A 27,563-nucleotide genomic window follows, 5' to 3' on the forward strand; every position below is an offset into this window, starting at 1 on the left:
GACGACGTTTATTCCCAGTGGTGCACCGTTAAATTGCAAGAATGCCTCCAAATTTGGACGACAATTTTGTTAACAGGCCGTCTTCGGACCTTGTTTTATTTATGGCCGCATTGTTACCCAACGGACCGCTCTCTGACGACAGCGAGGAGGAAATTTCTCTTGGATCTATAGAAGAAGATATAGTCGCAGACCCCTCGCAAATTTTAATCCCTTTGGAGCACGATCTACGGGCACTCTTGGTAATGAAAAATTGGGTTCATTATTAAACAAATATTTGTAAAATTCATGTTTCTGGTTCTAAAATCTTCGTAATTTAGTAAAATTGATACGTGTATAGATAGAAATAACTCCTTCAAATTTAAATTAAAATTACTAAAGTTACGAGCTCTAATATAAATTGTTGGAAAATTTTAGGTACAGTAGAACCTCGATTATCCGGATGCGGACTATTCGTGCGTTACAAAAAACACACATATCGAAGATCAATTACTTCGTATTTTTGCTTCTAATGTTAGAAATTTCAAAATTTGAAATTTTACAAGTAACAGTTGGTGTAGTTTAATTAGATTTAAGTCAGTGCAGAGAGCAAAAACAAAATTATGTGTTAAAACTGTTGTCTTTGAATTTGCAAAGATTAAGAAAAATGCTTAAATAATTTATATAAATTTATAGGAAAACCTTCATAATTAAAGAAACTAAAAACTCAAGTGGCTGACAAAAATTTTGGGACCAAAAAAAAATAAATGAAAGTATCTGATTTTTTTACTTTTTTTTCTTATATCTGATAAGAGTAGATTGTTTCAATTTCTTTCAATATTAAAAATTGTTATTGTTAAGATAGATGTTGATAAATTTTGTTAAGGTTTTTATTTATATTTATTTTATATTTTTTTATATATTTTAAATTAAAAAAAACGTTCCAAATAATTCTGTTGCCTTAAAACTTATGAACAACTCGATTATCCGTGCAGGCTTCGGTCCCTAGAAGCACGGATAATCAAGGTTGTACTGTATTTTGAAAGTAAAAATTCCTAAAATCTGTCTTATTGGTTCTAAAATTTTATAATTTGGCACAATTAATGAGAGTTTAAAAGGTAATAAATTCTGTAAATTTAATAGGTAAAACATTCAAATTACAAAAGTTACTAAACTCAATAAGCAATTTAAGAAAAAAAATCAATTATTATAAAACAAATATTTCTAAAATCCGTGTTTCTGGTTCTAACATATTGTAATTTGGTAAAATTCCTACATGTATAGATAGAAATAACTCCTCTAAATTTGATTGTTGTTAAATTAAAATGACTAAAGTTGCGAGCTCCAATATAAATTGTTTTTGGTTATTTCGAAAGAAAAAATTTCTCAAATATGTCTCATTTGTTATAAAATTCCATAATTTGGCACACTTAATGAGAGTTTAAAAGGTAATACATCCTGCAAACTTCATCAATATAATATTTAAATTACGAAAGTTACGAAAACTAAACAAGTTTTTTGAAATTTTTTGTTCATTATATAACAAATATATGTATTTCTAAAATTCATGTTTCTGGTTCTAAAATCTTGTAATTTGGTAAAATTCTTAGGTGTATAGATAAAAATCACTTCACTAAATTTGGTTCTTGTTAAATTAAAATTACTAAAGTTACGAGCTCCAATATAAAATTTTGATTATTTCGAAAATATTTTTTTTTAAATGTATGTTATTCGTTCTAAAATTCTATAATTTGGCATATTTAGTGAGAGTTTAGAAGGTAATAAGTCCTGCAAATTTCATCGCTATAACGTTCAAATTACAATCTCGTTACGAAACCCAATAAGTGATTTTAAACATTTTTGGTTTATTATAAAACAAATATTTCTAAAATTACTGGAGTTACAAGCTCTAATATAAATTGTTGGAAAATCTAATTTTTTTGAAAACAAAAATTTCTAAAATCTTATTTATTCAAAAATTTTATAATTATCTTTGCTATAACATTCAAATTACAAAAGTTACGAAACTCAATAAGTAATTATGAAAATTTTTGGTTCATTATAAAACAAATATTTCTAAAAATTTGATTGTTGCTAAATTAAAAACACTAGAGTTACGAACCCTAATATAAATTGTTGGAAAATTTTAATAATTTCGAATATAAAAATTTCTAAAAACTATCTTCTTTGTTCTAAAATCCTATAATTTAGCATAATTAATGAGAGTTTAAAAAGTAATAAGTCCTGCGAATTTAATCGCTATAACATTCAAATTACAAAAGTTACGAAAACTAAACTAAAAAGTTTTTTGAAAATAGCTCGCAGAAAACCGCCTTTCAACTCCCATCGATTATAGCTTTGTTTACAATCTCCATGACGACGTTAAATGCCTCCAAATTTGGACGACAATTTGGCTAACAGGCCGTCTTCAGACCTCGTTTTCTTTATGGCCGCATTGTTACCCAACGGACCGCTCTCCGACGACAGCGAGGACGAAATTTCCCTTGGATCTATAGAAGAAGATATAGTCGCAGACCCCTCGCAAATTTTAATCCCTTTGGAGCACGATGTACGGGCACTCTTGGTAATGAAATCTGGGAGTCAAACCGGAAATTTTCAAGTTTTTTGCACATTAAATTACAGTGGACACTACTCAGACAATGGTAGCATAGACAAAGAATTCCAATAAATAGATTTACTGCTTCCAGGTGAAAGTGACTGGCACGGAAGACTTGAATAGGGTAACTCAAGTGAAATTAAGGGTAATAGCCAGAGACGTGCCTTTACAACATCTAAGCGTCTACATTCCCGCCCTCAGGGAACTAATTCTTGACGGGAGCGTCGTCTCCACACTTCGAGACCTCGGTTGTGGTCTCAGGAATCTCAAGATTTTACGAGTGAACCGATGCTGCATTAACTTCTTGGATAACATGTTGGGATTGGAAAGCTTGGAGGAACTTTATGCAGGTGATAACGCCATCGAGAATTGCATGCCACTGGCGTTTTTACCCGACTTAAAAGTGGTGGATTTGAGACGGTAAAACGTGAATAACTTAGAAAACCGAAAGAAATGTGTGTCGTTTTAGCAACAAGTTGAAAAATATGCGGCGTACCTTGACCTTCCTGACAATATGCGAGAAGTTGGAGCATATTTCTCTCGAGGGAAATGTTGAAATATGGCAGTTTCCAAAGTACCGACAGACCGTTAAAAGCTTATTACCTTCACTGAGAAGTTTAGATGGCATTACCTACATTGAAGGTAAACTCAATTTGATGAGTTGTTACATTATTCAAATATTTATCGAATTTCAGAGGAGGGTAATGTGGAAATTACAGACGACACGAACGCAGAACTACAAAAGTATTTAGCGCAGAAAGTGGAGGAATCGCCACAGACAGTAAAGAGAAGCAGTTGTTACTAATAAATTTAATATTTACAAATTTCAGGGCTTATCGAATGTGATTAATGGAAATACACCGAGGATTCGCCCAGCAGTGGTTGATGCTCCGAATGGGTTTACTATCACGTTTCCCCCCAAAGTTTGTCTCGGAAAATCAAACAAATCGAAAGCAAACTAAACAGAGAGCGCTTTAGCCGAGGCTTAGTTTCCATATTACAAATTGATTTAAGTAGTTTCTGATTAGTTTTATCTGAACTAATTCGGTGAGGCTGGAAAATCAGTTATTTTTTCAGATATGCTTTGATGAGCAAAGTTGAATTAAAGGAGAACAAAGTTACGTATTAAAATAAATTGACTCTCAATTTAATTTAGTATTGTGGTTCAGCAACTGCAAAAGTTCTCGCATTTGTATGCATAAGCAGTGTACTTTTATTGTAAAAACATGTTATATTTAAATCTACTTATCTACTTTGTGAAATAACAACTAATAAAATAGTTACAAAGAGGAGTTATAAACAAGTTTTTGCTAGTAAAAATTTGATTCGGTCATTACGTAACGAGCATACGCCGAATACAGAAATCCCGAATAAAAAAAAAAATCCTACCTTCTCAAATCCCGAGTCACCAACAGCCACCTTCTTCTTCTTCTCCATTGGAAGCTCTGGAACATCTCCAAAACTCACTCACTTTATTTGAAAAACGACTCAAATTTTAAAACTTAAAATTAGTGAACACTCCCGCACTAAAAACTTGTTGCACAATTAGGCAGAGATCTGAAACAGAAATACAGAGTGTTCATTTTATCCGTTTTGTTTAGGCAACACATTATACATGTCATAGACAACTTCATTCAAAATCCTATTTTTGAACGCAGAATTATGAGCCTCAAAAATTTACAACTTAATTAAAGTTGTGTTTTGTTAAATACTTAACTGTGGATACAATCAGTTGGTCTTTAAGATGTAGAAATTAAAACTCTGACTAGTCTCAACTTGTTTTGCAAGCTGCCTTTGCTATAATTTTAGTTAGAGCAACTTCAATAAACTTAATTTTTCTTAAGAGGCACTACCAGTGTAAAATTTTGAAAAAATCATTTTTTTTGCATATTTGGATAGTCTACACCTTTAAAAATAATATTCAAAAATTTCAAATAACTAGTATTTTAAATAGTTTTTGAGTTACTGCTATTAGTATAATAAACTATTACAGCTATTAACTATAATAAAGTTATCTTTAAACGCACTTTTCTCGAAACTATATTTTTCAAATTGGTTGCAGTTGTAACTCAAAGACAAATCATTCGATCGCCTTGAATTTTTTTGTTTGTTTTTCTGTACGATGACCTTCCAGTTTTTTGATCGTATAAAAAATATGATTTTGGAGGGCCAAAAATCATCAAATTTTCGAGCACATTTTTTCAAAACTCCGCCATTTTGTCAAATTTCAAAATTTCTCTACTATCGAAGGTCATCCAACAGAAAATAACTTCTAGTTTAATATTTCAACTACGGTGAAAGCCGCAATCAGTGCAGCAGTAAAGGGTCTTTTTTTTTCTAGTGGCTTGAGAGATACTTAATAACTCAGTCAGAAATAAATATTTTCATCTGAAAATTTTAAGTTTTCTTCATTTTTTATATGGAAATATATCCCCAAAATTTGAAAACATTTCATGCAGTAGTTTTCTTTAAAAAAATTCAAAAATCACCTTTTTTTAAACAGTCCCACTGGTTGTGCCTCTTAAATTGCTTAAATTTTCGTAATAATTTGTTTAAATTTAGAAACTGTCAGCTCTACATTGTAATTTATTTTAAACCGCTAACTTCAAGGTCAAAATTCGTCAAAATTTTGGAACATTGGGACAGAACTGAGAAGATTTATGCATTGGATTGTACATAAAAAATGCCTACACTTAGTAAAGTGCGGATTACAGAAATAGAATGAGCGGATTATGGAATTCACAAAATGTGTCCAATTACAGAGACTTTCAGATGATCTGAGGTCCGAATTAGACAAAGATTACTGTGATTGAATGAATCAAGTAGGTTAAAACAGGGTAAAATCGTGACGTCACATCACGTGTTCCTACGACTTGTGGCGTCATTATTAACAACCCTTTGAACCCTTTCCATGCTAATTTGTTTATGTAAATCAGTTTGAGTATGATTTTCAATAAATTTAAGTTGGAATCGCAAGTACTAGACGTATGAACTTCCAACAAGTTTTCAAAGAGACTACTAACTTCTAGTACTTGCAGGAATTGTAGTAGAACACAAAACTATTATCTTACCTAAACCTGTAGACACTAAACAACACTTTGAAAAGCCAAATTTAGTAAAATATCTGGATTTTCACAATTTTCACGAGCAAACACGCCATATTTGTAAACCCGCGGGAGCTAAACCAATCAGAAGCGAGCACTCAAGCGTGCGCATCTGGTGTTTTTCTTACCCGCATGGTTGGTTGCCTGCCTCGAAACGTCAACTTCAAAATCATGCAAAATTGACAAGTGCCACATAAAAACATGACACCCTCACTCAAAATATCGCAAAAAATACTCGACGTAAGTTACAATCTCCTTTAATTCTCAATAAGTTTAAGTGTGAATCAACAAACTAGATGAAATACCGACTTTGTACAATCTGAACCAACATATGTTTTTTAACCTTACTTTCAGAGACTTTCCCAAGAAGAACTCTGTCATTTCGGCAAGGTCTACGGAGTGGTTTCGAAAAACAACCTCATTCTTCTTGAAATACAATTGGAAGACTGTGAGAACGGTACCAACTACATCATCAATTCATTTCCGGCCGAAATCTATTTGTGCGGTATTATCAATATTGGGGGTGAAACTGACAACCAAGCAGTTATAGAAGGTCTATCTGAAGTGTACGTCACCGACAATCCTGTCTTTATCAACTACAGTCTTGAAACTCGTCAAATTGCAGCCCATTTCTTTATAAATGATCAACTTGAAAGCACCAAGTACACTGCTATTAGTGAACAAGAAGTATTGGCACAGTTCTTGTACACGCGTTTAACAACAAGTGTGCCTTTGACGTGCGAAGCTACAGAAAATGGCATCAAAGACTGTTTTACTAATCTAAGAAAAAATATAGCTTCAGGTGTCATGACTTTTGGGATCAGCAAAAGTAACATTTATTTGCTAGGGGGTGATAGTGAGAGTGGGGTTGTTGGAGTAACAGGCAGCCCCACGGTGGGTGAACTATGTGATGAATCAAACGATGGAGAAGGGGGGCGGAAGAAGAAGATCCAGCAGTCTGGAGTTGATGTTGTGGGAGTTGGCATGCTGAAGAAGATGACCAAGGAGAATGGCGTCCCCACTGGGAAGGATCATGCACCTTTGTGTGTCCTTGATAAGAGTAAGATTACAACGCTTCTCGTTCTTTTAATGTGGATTTTTGCCCCCATTAGAACAATGTAAAACGCTCAACATTCAGGTCCCCATTGACACGCTCGCCTTGGTCCACCGCCAGCTCAAAATCACCAATTTATACGAAATCCTTGTAGAAAGCGCCGTTAGAATTCTGAGGTTGATTGAAAACACCCTCGTGGAAGCCCTACGGGAGTCCGAGCAAATCTCACAACCGGAAGTTTTCCACTTTTATCCTGAAGATTGTGGCCACTTCATCACAAGAGTCTATCTGAAGAACGAAAGTGAAGAGAGTCTAACTACCCAAAGACAGGCGCTGCATGAGGAACTCCTCCTAAGCCAAGATTGGCCCCTCTTCCGAAGATCCAACCGCTTTATCTTCAAAACGAAGATGCAGGCAGGGGAACCACTGATCAACCCCCATATAGGACTCAGACCTACTGATAACGGTGAGTTTCCCACCCTCTTAGAGTCGCCTGAAGGGTTGTTTTAGGGGGGAAAATCGCTCTGGTTAAGGGAAGATACACGTACTACCACTACTGCCAAAACCGAATGGATGACAACGGCTGGGGCTGCGCCTACCGCTCCTTACAAACCCTCGCTTCTTGGTTCAAATGCCAAGGATACACAGATAAAGAAGTGCCAACATTCCACGACATCCAAAAGTGTCTCGTAGACATCGGAGACAAACCCGGGAGTTTCGTCGGTTCAAGACAATGGATTGGATCAACTGAAGTCAATTTTGTTCTCAACACCCTCTTGGGAGTCACGTCAAAAATTTTGTACGTCAGCTCGGGGGAAGAAATGGCCACCAAAGGCCCGGAATTAGTGAATCATTTTGAAAATCACGGATCGCCGGTTATGATAGGGGGTGGAGTACTCGCGCACACGATTTTAGGAGTCGATTATAACTCCCAGAGCGGTAACTTGAAGTTTTTGATTTTGGATCCTCATTACACAGGAGGGGAGGATTTGCACACGATACAAAACAAGGGGTGGTGTGGATGGAAAGGGGTTGATTTCTGGGATAAGACGGCGTACTACAACATGTGCTTACCGCAGGTTCCAAGGGGAATTTAATTTTTTTTCTAAGTTATCACATATAAACTGATACTGTTAAAACAAAGAGGTGACTTTTATTAAGATAAAATTACAAACGTCTTTTACACAGTAATGAATAAAAATCAAGTGAATTTATTGCACAGCCTATCCACTAAATACTTGATATTTACAGTAAGGCACAGTCAAGTCGTGGTACAACAAATAAATTAGTGCGCTTCGAACAACCTACAACAATGATCAACCTCGCAGGAGGTTATAAGCCGCTCCTAGAGCCCAACTGATCTCGTGACCGTCGATTTTCTTGTACAACTGCAATAAAACGGTTATTATTCCACCCCGGACAGTGTCAAAAGAACTCACAAATACTTTCGTGTCTCCTCTTAGCCCGAATCCTTTTTCCAACAACACCCAAATAAACGTCAAATCAAGGCACATGAAAGGTTGGTCAGCATTAGGTTCTTGGCAAGCTACAACAAACCAATTAGTATGAGGTTTGCCCTTCAGATCTACGCACATTTCTTAGCGGCTGTTTGGAACGAATCAACGTTTAAACTACCACCGGTTCCTTCGTCAATCAACCCAACTTCCGTTGCTCTGTCAAAATAATAACTAAAGGCAAAAATCAGTTTCGTTGGTAGTTCTTCTGGAGGCTTCGCCTTCCCTATCACATAATCAGTCACGATTTGGGAGCATTTCTCAAAATCAACAACAGGAGTTTCGCCCCCAACTGTAAACGACGTCGTTTTACTCTTATTAACGGGATATTTCTCCCTAGGTCCGCTAACGAAATAATCAGTTCCTCCAAAGTGAAATTTACGATCCTGAATGATATGGTTGATGCAATCTGACGTCACGTTGATTTTATTCGGTTGGTTTAACGTGACGACTTCTTTGCGAGCTGCCATCAATCCTAGACCTAAATAACTGTGGGTGTAGACGGGAATGGCACCGCCTGGCACGACGGCGTGATGGATATACTGATTTTGGGAGAGACTTGCCGGCGTCAAGGCGGAGAACGTCACTTGCGTCGAGCCGCCACCCAGGTCCAGCGCCGCGACGGTCTTCGACGGGTTTCCGTGAAAGCGTTCTGGAAGGAAAACTTGCAGAAAGGGCGGAAAAACTGTGTACACAACATTTACAGTGGCAAGCAAAAGTAACTGGGAGGAGATTAGACGCTCAAAAATTCAGTTGTGTAAATATGGATGTCAATTATTATCTACTTAAGTAGGCATAATGATTACAATTTACAAGGTTGACCAAAAAGTGTTCCCGTTACTTTTGGTCGACAGTGTACTAAACGGTACTTGCTGGGCGAGATTAGTATGCCACTGGAGAAATTTCTACGCAGATAAAACATTTAAAACGAGCAAAAACACTTAATGACTCAAGTTGCAATCTTAAATTATTTTGATGACTTTCACTAAAATGTGATAAGAGAATTGCGAAATTCTGGGTCATCATTATCCGGCATAAAAATAAATATACAAAATTAATAAATACCAACATAATAACTAACATAACACTTCGTTTTCTTATCATGTTACACACATGTTTGCATTATTCCGTTTTTGATAAAAGTAACAATTACGTGACTGCAAAACTGCCACGTCATTTCTTGAAAGTTAAATAATGTCTTTTTTGGTACATCAAAGCACGAAAATGCCTCACCTAGAAGAAAATTGACGGTAAACCATGAGAAGATCCCCTCGTCGGTGCCCTCCATGATTTCCACGCTATTTTCGTCAGTCAAAAACGGCGTTCCTTTGAAGAATTCTCGCACGGAATTCAACAAATTCTCTGCTTTTTCCTGTGGCAACAATCTTAGGCCGGCTGTGGCTTTAAGGATGAGGGGCGTTTGGTGCCAGTACTTCTCGGGGATTTCTTTTTTGGCCTTTTCTAGTAGATTTGATATCGTTTGAACTCCCTAAAACCATCAAAATGTGGCTAAGAAAACTCTGTGAAAAACTACCTTTTTGGGATTATCGGCAAATGAAGACAGTCCTGGCTTTGTATACTCAAACAACTCTTTATCTAAGACTAAGTGGCCCCCAAGGTACGACTCATGGAACGTGAAAGCTAAGACTCTGGAGCCTGTGCTACCAGCATCAATGACGACGGCATGGACAGGTTTATGGTAACCAAATTTCTTGGCAATACTGTCAACGGCTACGTGCCCCAAATGCCAGGGAATGTTGTCGATATAAAGAACTAAACAAGCGTTAATTTAAGGGGGACAAGGGGGCTGCATACTCACTGATAAACAACGTCAAAATAGTCCCACTAATAATCAAACAAAAGAAAGATCGATGAATCGACGACGGCTTGACTTCTTTCCGTCTTTTGCTCGGCGCAGGCCGCCCATTTTGATCTTTCTGCTAAAACAAAGACACATTAGCAACCCAGGATTGAGGTTATGTCGCTGGAACTCCCAAAAACCTACGTTTGCACCACTCATGAGTGATTTTCGTGTAATTGAGAGACATCAGGGGACGAGAATTGTGTTTGAATTATAAATTTTCATTAAAGCAAGAGGATGACGAGGTTTATTTTTACAACACCACTTCCCCAATCAGTTATTAATAGCCCACTTTCAAGTTCTTACCTTTCGTCTACGCAATTCGTTGTTGGTCATGTTTTTACGAGGGTTTTATGACGGCAAATAATGAATTGTTAGGCCGGCGAAAACTTTACACAAATGCCCTTATTGATTACCATGAAAGTCTCTAAGGACGTTCCAGTTGCGTGTCTGCGCACTTTGCCTCGATAAAATTGACTAAATAGATAGGAAAAGTGGCTACGTATAGATAATAACCCGAAGAAACGATAGAAACTTGCTTTATCATCAGCGGCCTTCAAATTGCACAATTAGTGATAACTACCTGTGAGATGTTTTATGTAATGTTCAAACAGTTTAATTACCATTTTTCGCGAGTGTAATCACCAATTTGGCCTCCCATTGCTGTCTCATTATCTCTTAGCAGTTAATATCAAGACTATAAAATTTGACTTTTAAAAATCGCGCGCTTACTCGAAATCAAACCACACGTGAATTTTAAAAATGGCGCCCTTTTACGAGCCTCCAATAATTTTATTCCTTAATAATAAAAATACAAAAAACGCAACTAAACTACATGTCTTCCGTATCTGAATCTGAATCGGCCTCCATCGCTTGTTTTGCCGCTTTCTCGGCCTCCAAATACACGCTATCGGGCACCTTCTCATGAACTCCGCGACTCTCCTCGCAAACCCACGACAACTCCAATTCAAAGTTCTTGTCTTTCAACTCGTCGTGCACCAAATAAATCCTGAAAATGCGAATTAGTCCGGTTTTCACAACGGAAATTAATTACATTTTCGCCGCTTCCTTCACCAGTTCTCTGCAGGTCATTGACGACAGTTTTAGTTTCTCGATTTCAGTTTTCGCCGACTGCTTGGCCTTGCCGATGGCGCAGCCATGGTACCCCTAAAAACGTGTTTTATGGACGAAAATTAGGGGTTTCGTCACTCACATAACTGACTCCTGATGGGTCAATGGTGTACATAGCAGGTCCGTCTTCGCCGCAGCTGGCCAGGATGACACTACACCCATATGGTCGCACGGCGCTGTACAAAGTATACGCGTGCATGTACATGCTGACGCGGTCATTCAAGTACTTCAGAGGGATGCAAACTCCATACTGAGATCTGTAATTTGCGGCTTCGCGTCTCGCAATGTCAACGATTTGTCTTGCATCGGCGATAAGTCCAGAGAAGGCCTAACAAAACAATATCAAATGCTTCGAATTAAGGGGGCAAATTTTACCATTCCGACGTGCCTATCGATGTTAAAGATTCTTTTGTTAGTGCCTAGTTCATGCAGCTTTGACATGACCAACTTTTCAGCGGCCAAGACAACTCCGTCTTTGCCCCTCAATCCAATAACTGTGCCGCTGTTCTCTACAGCTTTCATGGCATATTCAACTTGGAAAACTCGCCCGTCTGGGGAAAACTGGGAGGCTGAGAGATCGTACTAGAAAGTAAGGTTAAGGGTTGAAACAAATTGAAATTACCAAGTGAGATACTCACGCCTGTACCAATTGAACTCATTTTGGGGAAATATTAAAGAAAAGTGGCTAAAATCGATGGTTTTCAACAAAATTGTTTCACCGGCGTGAATTGCAACTTCAATTTCGGACAACAAATTTTTTGACATTTGACAACTGTCAAGTCAGCGCGACCTCTGCGCCACCTACCGAGCGATGCCGCAAACAACACCATGGCTGATTTGTTCAATTGTTTATATTGTATAAATAAAAATTACACTTACAAAATTTTTTGTACTTTGATGGATCCGTAAAATTTCGTGTAAAGACCGCCGTTAAAAAAGTGTTTTTGCCTACACCTATTTACAAATGAAAATGATAAATACGGTCTTTTTTGATTTACATAACAATTCCAAAAATAATAATAAACAAAATAAAGTTGAAGCTGTCTACAACATGATCATCTTTTTGGAACTGCAGTTTCCAGACGTGAATAAATCAACTTCTGCGGTTAAGAGAGAAGGTGATTTATCTTAGCCTATTGTAAAAATAATACAAAAATACTTTTGAACATTACAACTCTTAAAATCTATTTTCTTTCAGTAATTGCAAATTTGCGCTTTTATCGTTCAAACTAAAACATTTGAATGATAAAGTCATGGAATCACAGTCTCGTAATTTCTAATATTGACATGATAATCACAGCCTTTTTTAATACATTGAACTAAAAAAAGAAAACAAAATAAAAGTAAAATCGTACAAGAGATGTTACAAGAGGTTTAAAAATAAATAAATAAATAAAAAAAACAGGAATACAGATTGTACAAATTACATAATGGAAAGGTCAATTACTGGTCAATCAATTAAAAAAGAGAAAAATAAAAATCCGTTCTCAGTCTAAACCATATTTTTTATCTAAAACATACAATCTTCTTGTTAAGCTTCTTTCTTCGTGTTTCTTCAGCAGTAGCTACTTATTACAAATATAGTAAACATTTGGGTTACAATAATGAAATTCAAGATGATTTTGCTATTATGACTTAACACTATTGTAATATATTTTTATAAATACATGCATGACATGTACGTGCTACGTTAATAAACGGATGGGACCTAAAAAATTAATGTCGAGACCTATGAGATTCATCTCTGCGATCTCTTTCGCGTTCACGTTCACTTTCACGACGTCCTGAATCTCTTTCACGGTAGGATCTATCGTCATAATAACGTGATTTTGATGTGGGTTCTCCCGAAGGATCCACGGCGTCTGGTGGCGACTTGTTTCTGGATCGGGACACGCGGGACCTGTGCAAAAAACCCCCGTGCCAACATTAAAAAATTGAAAGTTAGGAAACTACTCATCCCCCAAAAGTTGGCAGTTTTTGCTAGTCTACTAATAAAAAAAAATGTACTTACGCGTCATCGGCTTCTCTGTCTCTGTACTCTCGTTCCCGTTCCCGCTCGCCTCTGCTTCTGGATCTGTCCCGATCCCGTTCTCGTTCTCTGTAGCTGTCAGCGTAATAGCGGTCGCGGTCGCGATCCCTGTCCCGATCACGTTCTCTGTCTCGGCTTCTTTCTCGATACCTGGAAGAGGATCTTTCTCTTCGGCCTCTTCTGTGTGCTCTTTCCCGAGATCTAGACCTGTCCCTACGCCCGGAACTGTAACTTTTATCTTCTACTCCTCGTAGAGTATCCTGTAACGAGCTGATTAAAATCTTACAACGATCATCATTAGCAACTTTGGATTGTTTAATCAAAGAGATCGCTGTAACGAGAGTTTCTATAGCGCTGGCGTATTCGCCAGCAGCGGCATCTGACACCGCTCGAGCAATAGCTGAAGACGAAACGGTGCGATTCCTCGACATAATATCTTCAAATTCTTGTTCGCTCAATGGTGGCATGTCATTGCGATGGTCAGGCGGCGGGCCACCGTAAGGAGGCTGCGGCATGCTTGTCGGCGGACCATAACCGTGAGGTGGACCGTGCGGAGGAACACTGTTGGGTCCCATCGGTGGCCCATGGGGAGGTCCATGCGGCGGCCCTTGAGGCGGACCTTGTGGCGGCATTGGTCCCGGCTGCATCGGATGTTGCATTTGAGGGGGAGGACCTCCTTGTTGGAAAAATGCAGGATTGACATGAGGAGCCGGTGGGCCTTGAGGTGGACCTTGTGGGGGTGGACCACCCATGGGTGGGGGGCCGCGTGGGCCCATATTAGGACCTTGCATGTGTGGTGGACCTTGAGGGAAACCTTGCTGCATTGGGGGGCGGTTCCAATCCGGACGCATCGGGCCTGGGGGAGGGCCTTGATTCGGCATGCCGCGGGGTGGCATTTGACCCTGCGGCGGTCCTTGGAACTATCAAAAGAATTAGAATCATAAAGTTAAAAGTATGGTAAGAGAGGTTACCATTGGGGGACGTGGCGGCCCTTGCGGGGGCGGTCCAGGCCGCATCGGCCCCATATTGGGCCCCGGTCCGTTTGGCCGCGGCCCATTCCACTGTGGTTGTCCTTGGAATCTCGGGGGCTGTCCTTGATTCATCTGCGGAGGGCCGTTGTACCCTACCGGGCCTTGCATCCGCGGCACACCAGGACCTGGCATGCCCGGAGGCATAGGCCCTCTCATTTGATTGTTCATAGGCATTCTACCGCCATAATTTTGGTGAGGACCTGGAGGAATGGAATTGTTAGCATGGCTAGGATGTTGGTTACGATTATTGGAGTTGTTTGTGGGGGATGGGCGGGTTTTGGACTGACTTTCGAAATTGCTGAGAGCTTGTTTGGTAGGAAGAGTGACCACGGGATTTTGTCCATTAATCTCTTTCTTAGGAAGATGATCCATGCATAGCCTCATGCTGGTTTCAGAACCCAAGGAAATAACGCAGAAGCCCTTAGACTGTCCATTGGCGCGATGCTCGAAGAATTTAACTTCATGGAAATCATTCACGCCGATATCATGCACCGCGTTGGCAATATCTTGATCTGTTGTCCACTGTTAAATCTTTGTTAGACCAAGGAAACTCTGATAACGACCCAACTTACCCATGTTAAGTTCCCGACGTAAAGTTGATGTCTCCGTCCGACATTCGGTGTGATATTATTACCCTGAGTCGAATAAGTATTTCCATTCGTCTCTTCAGTACTCGCCGTAGTGGCGGGTTGATGATTAGTTTCCGTCGTCTCCGTGCTGTTCGTAGCTGCTGGAGCGGCGATTACATCATCATAAAGATCCACGTTTTCGCCACCGAAGTCGTCCTACACCAAATCGATCATTTTTAATAATAATTCTACAACAAAAGTACCGGCAACAACAATCACTCCCCACCCCAACTACAGATCAATGACACCACAATTCACACAAACAAAACTAGAACCACTTTAATGGAACCTCAAGCACACGGGAATTGATTTTTGGTGTTAAAAATTCACTTACTTGGGCGAAATCTTGATCAATGTCGTCTGCGTACAGATCGATGTCGTTGTCCGCCATCTTCGAAGACGCGGAACTGTAAAAACAACATGGCGGTAATCGGGACGCCGACTGCAGCGCTGCGTGGGCGAAAGCGGCAGCCGCGGCGGGATATTTGAAATCTTGCAACTTCACTTTGACACTTCTTCCTCATTTTTTTACTCTTTCTGATGCCGGTGGTACTGCTCTTGGTACCCTTTTACTATTTTACGAAAATACATATAGATGACACTTGTAATTCTTTTTCAATTTTTTTATTGTTCAATTTAATTTATATTTATTAATTGTAACTGTTATTGTTTTTGTTCTGTCATTCCACCTTTATATAAACTGTTCTTGAGAAAATTTTAAACAAACTTTTAAGTTTATTTTAAAATAAAACGTAGTTTTTTTTACATGAAGCTGTTTTTGTATTTGTAGAAATGCGTTTTATAATGCACAATTGTTAAAAATGGACAATTTTTTTCGCGATTTTATTATTTGGATTAACCGTTGCCTTTATAATCTTTTTGATCGCGGTCCTGAAAGATTGCTAGAGGTACTCAAAGAATCGGAAATCTGAAGGTCGTAGGAAAAAAGATCTATAGATTTGGCGTTAGATTGTTTAAATAAACATGAGATTCTTGGTAACACCAGCTCTGTGGTCTGTGGTAGCTTTCGTAGATAGCGAGCAGGAAATCGCAGGCAAAATTTCCAAATATTTACTTTTTAGAGGCGAATAAAACACAATGTTAAAATCACTTTATTCTATTTGTATAATTTAAACAAAATTATGTTGAACAAGTATTATAAAAACAAAATTACAATTTGATAAATCTAGTACAATGATATTTACATTCATTGAAATATAGACAAATTGTGATTAAAGTCTTAACGCCATGAGTTCAGAGTAAATATATTCAATCCGAGACTAGTTTATCTGTTTACAAGTCATCTCTTTCCATACACCATCTCACTATAAACGGTACTGTTAAGTTTATATAAACATACATTATGGTAATTTTTTCTACGATGACATTGATTGAAATCAAAGAACATGAGTATCGTTGTTTAAATACACACCTAATGGGTGACACAAAAGGCTGGTGGTGTCGTCAATGAACGAAAACGAAAGTGGTGTATTAAAGCAACAACTCAAGTGATGCTGGTCCAGGGCCAATTTGTACTTATGTAACATACATAACATTATATAGACATCTACATACTCTCTAAATTTGGACCACCCTGTGTATCTATTTTTGTTGATAATGAAAGGGAAATAGTTGAATGAAAATAAATAATGAGTAATGGAACACATGGAGGGATGAACTGGGCTTAAGGACTTAGATCTACTAAAATTTGTTCAAATGTACATCTTTCAATAATAGTTACAATAGGTAACTGCGAATCTACTTAAGTAATACTTTGATTCAAGTATATATAAACACATATTCTTTCTATTCTATAATTTCTTAATATACATGAACCATCTTGAAATCAATATAAAAAATAAAACTATCAATTTAAAAAACGTACAGATTTTATTATAAAATACAGACAAACGAAAAGTCGAATTTAATACTGAAATGAAACGTTTTTATTATCCGAGACACCAACAGTAAGTCGTTTTAGCAACAGAGGGGCGAAGTAATCGAATGAGAATACAATTACTGTTGTACATCACTGTTCCGACATATATTTATACAAAAAGTACATTAAAAAATGACCTAGTTGAAATGTTTTTACAAAAGTAAGGGGCGCTCATGTTAAAAATTTGATAATTTACAGCTTCAGCTAATGTCTAAAGATGAGATGATAAAAATAATCTATTCTCATTAAAGTATAAAACAATATAACTATATAAATACGCTAAAAATTATAACAATGAATAATGGATGAGACGATTTTCATCGATAAAACAAACACACAGTCTAGTCTGGCACATGAGTATCGAATTTAACACTGATATCACAACATTACTTATGCAGTTATGCACGTAGTTCCTTGCACTTTTTATTGTATCAATCATGGATATGACAGCTAAAGTACATCCGAGATTTCTTTTACTATTTTTGTATCACCTTTTTACAAAATGCAGCAAGAAGCCGAACAACAACTGCTGTTGCCGCCTTTGCTCTTTTGTCGTTGATCTGCAACACACAACACGTTAACTCATAATAATTATAATCATTTTGAAAACACGCACCTTGAGAATTAGGCTCGGGCAAGTTCTCTCTCGGAACGAGATGCATCACTGTAGTCTTCCCGAATGGCAGTCCTAGAGCTCCTAATGTTACATTACTATGGAGGAAACGACCCTGATAAATAAGTCGGAGTATTTCAGCCTTTGAAACAGCTTCCTGACACCAATCTGAAAAAACACCACCACTTTTAAAATGCGGAGAAAAATGACGACTTCCAATAAAAACATTTTCTGCATTTGTCAGCGACGATTCCGCGCTGCTTTGTTTTTGATAACCCCCATTTACATACTCTGACGGGAACACTGTTTTCCGGAAAAAGTATCCACAAACAGATTTTTCATCGACCTTTTTCAACCAGGAAGAGCCAATTTCTTATTATTTATCGCAAATATTTGTTCTTTGTCATTTCTAAATTAAACAGGGTCCTCGATAACTTTTCATTACGCTCCAGTCGACAAGATAAAAGTCATATCACTGACATAACAACGTTCTGATATCTAAAAATACCAAAAAAACTCAATTTCACAAGCCCCGAAAACGCTGATGACAAATTGTAACACTTATTTATTAAACTTACAAAATTTCAGCTTTCTATCGCTGTTTCTTGCAAAATCTGACCGGTTCGGCGCTTAATCGCCTATATTTGGCATACATTTTATGCGTTAGCTATAAGAAAACACGTTTATTTATGAAGATTTTATGCAGATCGACAGACAAATGGTTTTTATAAGATTGTACAAAAAGCGTCAAGGTTTTCCGCTCGCTAAACGAGGAGAGAAGAGTTGATTGTTGGCTAGTCTTGAAAATTAAAATTTCTAAAATCCGTCTCTGTTGCTTAAAAAATTTAAGATTTGGGACAGATACTCAACAGATCAAAAATAGTAATATGTCCAAATTTCGTTGCTCTGCCATTAAAACTAATAAAATTACAGGTACGAATGAAAAATATTGGAAATTGGCTCGTCCTCAAAATGAAAAATTCTAAAATCCGTCCCTGTTGCTCAAAAAAGATGAAATTTTGGACAAATAGTCGACATGTCAAAAATAAAAATCTGTCCAAATTTCGTTGCCTTGCCATCAAAACTACTAAAATTACATGTGCGAATAAAAAATATGGGACAATTTTGTCTCGTCTTGATAATGAAAAATTCTAAAATCCGTCCCTTTTGCTCAAAAAAGTTGAAATTTGGAACAAATAGTCAATATGTCAAAAATGGTAATATGTCCAAATTTCGTTGCCCTACCATCAAAACTACCAAAATTACATGTCCGAATGGAATCTATTGGATATTTTTGCTCGTCTTAAAAATAAAAATTTCTAAAATTCGTCCCTGTTGTTCAAAAAATTTAAGATTTGGAACAGATAGTCAACAGATCAAAAATAGTAATCTGTCCAAACTTCGTTGCCCTAGCATTAAAACTATTAAATTTACATCCCAATAGGAAATATTAGACATTATTGCCTCGTCTTGAAAAAGAAAATTTCTAAAATCCGTCCCTGTTGCTCAAAAAATTTAAGATTTAGAACAGGAAGTCAACAGATCAATAATAGTAATCTGTCCAAATTTCGTTGCCTTAGCAATAAAACTATTAAATTTACACATCCGAATTGAAAATATTAGACATTATTGCTTCGACTTGAAAATGAAAAATTGTAAAATCCGTTCCTGTTGCTCAAAAAATTTAAGATTTGGAATAGACAGTCAACCGATCCAAAATAGTAATTTGTCCAAATTTCGTTGCCCTAGCATCAAAACTACCAAAATTACATGTGCGAATAAAAAATGTTGGACATTTTTGCCTCCTCTTGAAAATGAAAAATTCTAAAATCCGTCCCTTTTGCTCAAAAAAGTTGAAATTTGGAACAAACAGTCAATATGTCAAAACAGTAATCTGTCCAAATTTCGTTGCCCTACCATCAAAACTATCAAAATTACATGTCCGAATGGAATCTATTGGATATTTTTGCTCGTCTTAAAAATTAAGATTTTTAAAATCCGTCCCTGTTGCTCAAAAAATTTAAGATTTAGAACAAATAGTCAACAGATCAAAAATAGTAATCTGTCCAAATTTCGTTGCCCTAGCAATAAAACTATTAAATTTACCATCCGAATTGAAAATATTAGACATTATTGCCTCGTCTTGAAAATGAAAAATTCTAAAATCCGTCCCTTGTGCTCAAAAAAGTTGAAATTTGGAACAAACAGTCAACATGTCAAAAATACTAATCAGTCCAAATTTCGTTGCCCTACCATCAAAACTACTAAAATTACATGTCCGAATGGAATCTATTGGATATTCTTACTCGTCTTAAAAATAAAAATTTCTAAAATCCGTCCCTGTTGCTCAAAAAATTTTAGATTTAGAACCAATAGTCAACAGATCAAAAATAGTAATCTGTCCAAATTTCGTTGTCCTAGCATTAAAACTACTAAATTTCCATCCCAATACGAAATATTAGACATTATTGCCTCGCCTTGAAAAAGAAAATTTCTAAAATCCGTCCCTGCGTCTCAAAAAAGTTGAAATTTGGAATAAACAGTCAACATGTCAATACTAGTAATCTGTCTAAATTTTGTTGCCCTACCATCAAAACTACCAAAATTACATGTGCGAATGGAAAATATTGGGCCTGTTTAGCTCCTCTTGAAAAAGAAAATTTCTAAAATCCGTCCCTGTTGCTCAAAAGATTTGAGATTTGGAACAGACACTTGACACTTGACCTAGCGTCAATTCTGCCAAAACTACAGGTCAAAGTGGAAACTATTAAAAAAAATTCTTGAAAATAAAAATTAAAAAAAAACTGACATTTTTATTCTTTAAAAACAGCATGTTGGCCCCTCTTCGCTTTTCATGCCAAGATAATTTTGTCTATATTCTATTGAACAGTTTAATTGTTGCGATGCCGAAACTATAAACATTAACATCTGTTGCAGAAACTCAATCCGTTTATTTTTATACACGCAATATTTTAATAACACACTAATACTTAAAAATCCAAGTTTGCTTTTTGCTTTTATTGCACTAGATTTGTTTGCCCGGGAAGATAACTTTAACCGCTTGCGATCATTTTTTCAACCTCCTGAGCGCCACATTATGCAATTCATTGCGTTTTTACCTCGTGTGAATAAACAGCAGTTTCTTGCTCGCACAATAGATAAATTTCAAGCAATTGTTCACATGCAAAGTCGTACCGTTTCGTCAGAGAATAAACGCAACCTGCAACGGATGTTGCTTTTGATGGTATTAAAACTTGCCTTGCCATTGATTGATTTTTCATCCGATTATGATACAAAGTGGGAGCCTGTACGTATCAGTGCGGCATTATTCATTTCTTGTAGGTCTTTGCCTGATTGACGGCAGCTCCGTTTATTGGAAATTCAATCAGTGGCGCATAAATGAGGGCTTTTAACTTTTGATTTTATCGCTCTTTGCCTCCGAACCGTGATTTTGTTTTAACTGTCAAACACAACAATATGAATATTTTTTGACACTTCTTTTGTGGAATACTTTGGCTGCCAACACGAGCGCCGATATTAAATGTGTTTTCTTTGTTAACTCGTTTTAGACGGTTACACTCAATTCCTTGTGAAAGCATTACAATTCGATTTGTTCCATGAAATATCGCTGCGAAGTGAAATAGTTCTTTTTGAAGGTCTAGAAATTCCCTTCACGTAGTAAAGTAATATATCGATAAGCCGCACTCGAAATTAGTCAGTCAATAAGATCAATACTGTAGGAAAATGATGAGTTTTCGAGAATTTTCCCCACAAAACCTGCTGGCTTAAAAAACGAGCGCCGCCCGGAATTAACGACGCCCAAACCTGCATTGTATGTTTTCAAATGAACAACAATAAATAATCCGTTACCTTCTGGCCAGTTGTCGAAGACGTGTTGTGCAATATCACCAGCTGAATCGCTTGGACTGAACAGGAACTCTTTTGTCTTCCCGCTGACGAGGATCAGCCGCAGGTTTATCTGAAACAAAAACCCGGAATAAATGCCACGTGATCCCTTTGTGAGGAGTAAAATGTACACAACACTTGCAAAGTCGAGAGTATCTAGTTATTATATCGATTCGACTTAAATATTCAAACGTCGGAGAAACTAGATGATTACAGAGAAACGAAGTGATTACATGTAGTATTAAATTTCCGGAGACTGGAGGAAGCGATGGGACAATTAATGCACGATTAGGCACGTCTTGAATTTTTAATTGATGATTCAGCTACCGAAAAATGACGGCACAAAGCACACCCTCATCAAGTCAAGTTCGGCGACCTTGGGAGAATCCACCAGGAATTCCCATTTTGGAATTCCTCCTTTATTAAATTAATTTTGATTTTATTTACTTGCTTATGCAGATTGGAGATTAGCGGAAACGGTTTAATCTTCATAACTTCCTGCAAGAAATTATCAGTTTTTACATGCAATAAAAGAAGAATGAAGAGGGCGCAGCAAATAAAGCTCGAACTATGTGACCTGTCCGTTATAATCCGTGCGGAATTTAAAATTCGCGTTTTATTAAAACGGCGAGCGAAGCGAGCGAATCTACAATTCGAGAGCAATCTATAATATTAAAAGCTTTCGATCACCAGTAACATCACATCGAATATTGAACGGAATTCCCGAAAGCTTCGTTCTCAAACATTCAAAATTAAAAACCAACATCAAAAAGCTCGAGTAAAGTTCGACCTTTCCAACCCAAACTCCGGAAGTCATCAAACTTCTACCGCAACAAAAATGATTATTAAACTTATTTCGAATCTTCCCTTGGTGACAAACAATTTCAGCATCGCCCTTCCTCGAAATCCACACGATATACTCGAGAGGATCTTAAAGTAATTTCCGCTGAAGGCTTCTTAAAAATTCATGAGAAATTACTTTAACGGAATAAATATAACCTTCGAACATTTTCCCGTCGCAATTACAAACACTTTAACGGGAGGATAACATGCAAAAACGTTAATTTCTTTTATCGGAAAAACCCGCTCGTTACTTCGATTCCCAGCGAACGAGCTTATTTATTCCCTTCGGTTGTTCGGGCGGAATTTCCTTTCTTTCAGCTCCAGGTAACCCCCGGACCGCAAAACTTCCTAGTAATATCGCTAAAGTAATTCACTAAATCCAATTTGTGTACGGGATCGATAACTTAACGACTTGGATGAGAACAAAGTCGTCCAGTTACCGAACTTTTCCTGCGCATAAATCAGACTTTGTGTCGAGGACATAATCAAGCGGAAAAAACAGAGAGCCTCCCTTATTAGAAACGATAGGTGGAGGTAAAGAGACGTCGATACATTTAATTATTCAGTGAATATTTGAGGCTGGTATCGTACAGCTGCGATGGAAAGTCCGATCGACGGATGATGCAACAGCAGACGTGGATTATGATATCGGAAATAAGTGCGAGGTATTTCAAGGTATACAGGGGGTTTCACTGATAGTCTTTCGACTTCCCAAAGAAATCGTCATTTAGCATCAAAATAAGCGGATTTCTCTACGAATTTTGCAGATTTCGTGAAGACTTCTGCAGTTTTCTCGCGATTTAGCCGTTGAATCTTGATAAAAACTAGTAGTTTGCTAGATTTCAACCTCTATTCTGCGAATCCAACCCAGAAAACGGCCAAAAAAGCAAATTTCTCTATGAATTTTGTAGATTTCGTGAGTTCCGCAGTTTTCTCGCAATTTAAAAGTTGAATCTTAATAAAAAACTAGTAGTTTTCTAAATTTCAAGTTCTACTCTGCGAATCCAACCCAGAAACGGCCAGAATGGACAAAAAAATCGTCATTTAGCATCAAAACAAGCGGATTCTTAAGGTGCGTCCTCACTTGTAACAGAACATCGTAACGTAACCTCGTCGCGTAACATTTTTGTGGTACGCGATGAAGTTACGATATAATGATTTTTGACGCGTATCGCAACATCGCATCGTAACATAGAAGCGAACATTATGCCGTTCCGATTTCTTCAGTTAATATCGTCCACTGCATCAAGATGGATGTTGCTGCTGCGGCTTACATTGTTATTCATCATTTAATAATGAAGAAAAAAAAACCTAGACAACGACGATATTGGCAGAATCGCTTATTTTACAGTAGAACTGCATATGGTGGAAAAGAGTTACTGTTGGACTTGAAATTTCAAGCAGTTAGTAGCTTATATAAAAACTTTACGAGAATGTTACGAAAGTTACGCATTGATGTTGCACATGCCGTCCACACGTGTAACCAACACTCCATCATGGTCGCGTAACATTCCTTTGATGTGACGCTGAAAAACCGACAAGCGATGGAACGCTCCGATGTTACGATGTTACGGTGTTGCGTTGTTACGGAGTACCCGTCCACATTGATACGCGGCGATGTTACGTTACGATGTTCTGTTACAAGTGAGGACGCACCTTTAAGTTGCATCAAATTACGTGCCGCCGGTAAATGCAGATGAAAGGAAAGAATGAGAATATAAAAAAGTGTAATAAAGAGAAAACCTCAAATTGTCGAAACGGCAAACTTTTGAAATGTGTAATTTACCGTTTTAATAATAAAGAAAACAAGACTGCCAATTCAAAATAATTTGATTTAGTGTTTTTCCTCCCCTGCGCTACTGCTTCTCATTGGTCAACTTGAAGGTCTTCCAGTTCTTAAACGGAAGATGTTAGGACAAAATTAACTCGTTTACCACTTCGCGGATTGCCGTCTATTTACGTCCATTCGTATATTCAGCCAGCAAAAAGTCCAAATATCTAAATAAATAAGCAATCCCAAGAAACCAAGAGACAACAAAACGAAGGATTCGCAGAAAATATTATCAGCCGCTGGGGTTATCTAAACAGATACATGTGTGAAAAATCGATGGATATTGCAGTGTTAAGTCGACTTAAACGATTAAACAAATATAGACGTAAATTAGTGTTACATTTAACAACAGTAAATAATTCCGAGACTGAAACAACACCGTTTAATGCGCGTTTTACGAGTAGTTATCTTGAATGGCAGTTTTATATTTAAGCAAACGTTTAATTAAATGTGCCATCATGGTTGCATAAAAAGAAAAACGCAAATGAGATGTTCGGTGCGAGAAATAACTGAAAAGTTGAAAGCCAACCAAATGTGAACGTACGTCGGCTTCTTGCTCAAAATATTAGAGATGTTTAGCTCCCCTTGAAAATAAAAATTTCTAAAATCCGTCCCTGTTGTTCAAAAAATTTGAGATTTGCGACAGACAGTCAACAGGTCAAAAATGGTAATCTGTCCAAATTTCGTTGCCCTAGCATCAAAACTGTTAAAATTACAGGTTCTAAAAGAGAAAATATTGGACATTTTTGGTCGTCTTGAAAAGGAAAAATTAAAAAATCCGTCCCTGTTGCTCAAAAAATTAAATTTGGAACTGACAGTCAACATATCAAAAATAGTAATCTGTAAAAATTTTGTTGCCCTAGCATTAAAAGTACGAAAATTACACGTCCGAATGGAAAATACTGGACATTTTTGACTCGTCTTAAAAATAAAAATTTCAAAAATCCGTCCCTGTGACCCAAAAACTTTGGAATTTAAGACAAACCATAAACAAGTCAGAGCTAGTAATGTCTCCAAATTTCGTTGCCCCGCATCAAAACTACCAAAATTACACGTCCAAATGGAAAATATTGGAAATTCTTGACTCGTCTTCAAAATGAAAAATTCTAAAATCCGTCCCTGTTGCTCAAAAAATTTAAAATTTGGAACAAATAGTCAGCATGAAAAACATAGTAATATGTCCAAATTTCTTTATCCTACCATCAAAACTACCAAAATTACACGTCCGAATGGAAAATATTGAACATTTTTGGTTCGTCTTGAAAATGAAACTTTTTAAAATCCGTCTCTGCTACTAAAAAAATTTGAAATTTGGGACAAACAGTCAACATGTCAAAAATAGTAATCTGGCCAAATTTCGTTGCCCTAAGATCAAAACTACCAAAATTACAAGTACGAAACAAAAATACTGAAAATTTTTGGCTCGTCCTCAAACTGAAAAATTCTAAAATCCGTCCCTGTTGCTTAAAAAAGTTGAAATTTGGAACTAATAGTCAACATGAGAAAAATAGTAATATGTCCAAATTTCGTTACCCTACCATCAAAACTATAAAAATTACACGTCCTAATGGAAAATATTGAACATTTTTGGTTCGTCTTGAAAATGAAACTTTTTAAAATCCGTCCCTGCTACTCAAAAAATTTGAAATTTGGGACAAACAGTCAACATGTCAAAAATAGTAATCTGGCCAAATTTCGTTGCCCTAACATCAAAACTACCAAAATTACAAGTACGAAACAAAAATACTGGAAATTTTTGGCTCGTCCTCAAACTGAAAAATTCTAAAATCCGTCCCTGTTGCTTAAAAAAGTTGAAATTTGGAACAAATAGTCAACATGTCAAAAATAAATTACATGTTGAAATGGAAAATATTGGACATTTTTGGCTCGTCTTGAAACTAAAAATTTCTACAATCCGTTCCTGTTGTTCAAAAAAATTGAGATTTGAGACAGACAGTCAACAGGTCAAAAATAGTAATCTGCCGAAAATTCGTTGCCCTAGCATCAAAACTACCAAAATTACATGTCCGAATGGAAAATATTGGACATTTTTGACTCGTCGTGAACATGAAAAGTTCTAAAATCCGTCCCTATTGCTCAAAAAAATTAAGATTTAGAACACTCAGTCAACAGATCAAAGATAGTAATCTGTCCAAATTTCGTTGTTCTACCATCAAAACTACCAAACTTACAAGTTCGAATGGAAAATATTGAACAATTTTGCCTCGTTTTAAAAATGAAAAATTCGAAAATCCGTCCCTGTTGCCCAAAAAATTTAAGATTTCGAACAGTTAGTCAACAGATCAAAAGTAGTAATCTGCCCAAATTTCGTTACCCTAGCATTAAAACTATTAAATTTACACATCCGAATAGAAAATATTAGACATTCTTGGCTTTTCGTGAAAATGAAAATTTCTAATTGAGATTTGGGGCAGTCAGTCAACATATCAAAAATAATAATCTGTCCAAATTTTGTTGGGTTGTTTTACGAGTAGTTATCTAGTTTTATATTTAAGCAAACGTTTAATTAAATGTGCCATAATGGTTGCATACAAAAAAAAACGCGAAAGAGACTTTCAGTGCAACAAAAACAGTTGAAAGCCAACCAAAAGTGAACGTACGTCGGCTTCTTGCTCAAATCTCGCGAAAATTTAGTTTTCATTGGTCAAAACTGGGGCGGTGGTGCTAATTCCGACACGAATTTCATCTGAAAGCCACTGCGAACCAACTTCTCCAGTCGGAAAAGAAGTGTGGACTAAATATTTCGTAATTCATCTAAAAGTATTTCCCTTTGAGAAGATTCGAAAAAAGGATTCTCCTTTATGTCCATATAAAAGCGTCCGCCCCGAATGAATGAAAAATCAAATCCGAGCCTCTCGCCGGTTTAATTCCAAGTTATTTAGTCCGCAATTAAAGGCGCGTTCTTGCCGCGCCGGGTGATTGTATACCGTCAGGGTAAAAACAATTTAATTTCTAGGTGAGCGCTATATACGAAAGACCGTATTAAAGGCTTGACCTAACGGGTTAAAACGCCCACGACTTGTGAAATTGTGGGAAGACTCCGACTGGTATTATGCTCTCGGAGATCTGTTACCACACCGCATGGTCTAGTCATTACCCATTAAGCCACAAAAAAGGAATTTTAATTAGCTCTTTCCGAACGTTCTATCAAAACCGAACTAGCACCATTTATCCGCGTATTTCCGCATTGTTTGCTCACAGACTTTCGTAAACAACGCCCTCGGACGCGTGTCTGTGCGGCGTTTTAATGCGGGAGTGATTTGCATGGACACAACGAAAAATATTTATCGTTTAGTTTGTATTGGTATTCTTCGGTGAGGTCACGCGAACCTGTTCAAAATAAGCGTTCGAACCGTGCCCTGGAAGCACGACTTAAATTGCCGGCTCTTGCCGCAATTTGCAAATTATAGTATTGCCGACAAAATAATACAACGTGTTCCAGATTTTATACAACCAAATTGATA

At 37.1% G+C, this 27,563-nt stretch overlaps 6 protein-coding genes across 9 annotated transcripts in view; 2 read left to right on the forward strand and 4 right to left on the reverse strand.

Moving 5' to 3' along the window:
* The first annotated feature begins 16 nt into the window (after nucleotides 1–16).
* LOC148166391 (leucine-rich repeat-containing protein 56-like) lies at nucleotides 17–3,816 on the forward strand. The gene is made up of 5 exons (XM_088049063.1): nucleotides 17–239; nucleotides 2,685–3,013; nucleotides 3,063–3,235; nucleotides 3,289–3,374; nucleotides 3,424–3,816. Exons 1-5 carry the CDS (start codon nucleotides 42–44, stop codon nucleotides 3,553–3,555), a joined length of 918 nt encoding a protein of 305 aa, XP_087905189.1. The 5' UTR covers nucleotides 17–41; the 3' UTR covers nucleotides 3,556–3,816.
* Nucleotides 3,817–5,817: 2,001 nt separating this feature from the next.
* LOC148166392 (ufm1-specific protease 2-like) lies at nucleotides 5,818–7,894 on the forward strand. Its single transcript, XM_088048749.1, has 4 exons — nucleotides 5,818–5,937; nucleotides 6,052–6,757; nucleotides 6,810–7,217; nucleotides 7,262–7,894. Exons 1-4 carry the CDS (start codon nucleotides 5,899–5,901, stop codon nucleotides 7,846–7,848), a joined length of 1,740 nt encoding a protein of 579 aa, XP_087904875.1. The 5' UTR covers nucleotides 5,818–5,898; the 3' UTR covers nucleotides 7,849–7,894.
* LOC148166393 (ectonucleoside triphosphate diphosphohydrolase 5-like) lies at nucleotides 7,885–10,649 on the reverse strand. Of its 4 annotated transcripts, none has more exons than XM_088048751.1 (7): nucleotides 10,433–10,649; nucleotides 10,085–10,202; nucleotides 9,800–10,038; nucleotides 9,499–9,754; nucleotides 8,345–8,917; nucleotides 8,191–8,297; nucleotides 7,885–8,139 (listed from the first exon to the last, which is right to left on the reverse strand). In XM_088048751.1, exons 1-7 carry the CDS (start codon nucleotides 10,460–10,462, stop codon nucleotides 8,068–8,070), a joined length of 1,395 nt encoding a protein of 464 aa, XP_087904877.1. In that variant the 5' UTR covers nucleotides 10,463–10,649; the 3' UTR covers nucleotides 7,885–8,067. The 4 variants fall into 4 exon arrangements, with proteins under 4 accessions (XP_087904877.1, XP_087904876.1, XP_087904879.1 ...); XM_088048750.1 differs by having other exon boundaries at nucleotides 10,085–10,205; nucleotides 10,433–10,648; XM_088048753.1 differs by lacking the exon at nucleotides 10,433–10,649 and adding an exon at nucleotides 10,271–10,426.
* Nucleotides 10,650–10,876: 227 nt separating this feature from the next.
* On the reverse strand, nucleotides 10,877–12,042 carry LOC148166394 (proteasome subunit alpha type-3-like). The gene is made up of 5 exons (XM_088048816.1): nucleotides 11,896–12,042; nucleotides 11,633–11,839; nucleotides 11,340–11,585; nucleotides 11,181–11,293; nucleotides 10,877–11,135 (listed from the first exon to the last, which is right to left on the reverse strand). The coding sequence occupies exons 1-5, from the start codon at nucleotides 11,914–11,916 to the stop codon at nucleotides 10,958–10,960; spliced, it is 765 nt and encodes a 254-aa protein (XP_087904942.1). The 5' UTR covers nucleotides 11,917–12,042; the 3' UTR covers nucleotides 10,877–10,957.
* A 699-nt stretch (nucleotides 12,043–12,741) lies between these two features.
* On the reverse strand, nucleotides 12,742–15,386 carry LOC148166395 (cleavage and polyadenylation specificity factor subunit 6-like). Its single transcript, XM_088048815.1, has 5 exons — nucleotides 15,281–15,386; nucleotides 14,890–15,102; nucleotides 14,258–14,839; nucleotides 13,269–14,206; nucleotides 12,742–13,157 (listed from the first exon to the last, which is right to left on the reverse strand). Exons 1-5 carry the CDS (start codon nucleotides 15,335–15,337, stop codon nucleotides 12,974–12,976), a joined length of 1,974 nt encoding a protein of 657 aa, XP_087904941.1. The 5' UTR covers nucleotides 15,338–15,386; the 3' UTR covers nucleotides 12,742–12,973.
* Nucleotides 15,387–16,047: 661 nt separating this feature from the next.
* LOC148166396 (ubiquitin-like protein 3) overlaps nucleotides 16,048–27,563 on the reverse strand; it is a 44,183-nt gene continuing 32,667 nt past the window's right edge. The window contains exons 2-4 of the mRNA XM_088048634.1: nucleotides 21,369–21,477; nucleotides 17,502–17,666; nucleotides 16,048–17,445 (exon numbers count right to left, since the gene is read on the reverse strand). Coding sequence (XP_087904760.1) covers nucleotides 17,381–17,445; nucleotides 17,502–17,666; nucleotides 21,369–21,477 — 339 coding nt within the window. The 3' untranslated portion in view covers nucleotides 16,048–17,380. The remainder of the gene's footprint in view (nucleotides 17,446–17,501; nucleotides 17,667–21,368; nucleotides 21,478–27,563) is intronic.

Source organism: Gnatocerus cornutus, unplaced genomic scaffold (assembly GCF_029298725.1).
Source record: "Gnatocerus cornutus isolate USDA-ARS CGAHR unplaced genomic scaffold, icGnaCorn1.1 ctg00000023.1, whole genome shotgun sequence".
NCBI lineage: Eukaryota > Metazoa > Arthropoda > Insecta > Coleoptera > Tenebrionidae > Gnatocerus > Gnatocerus cornutus.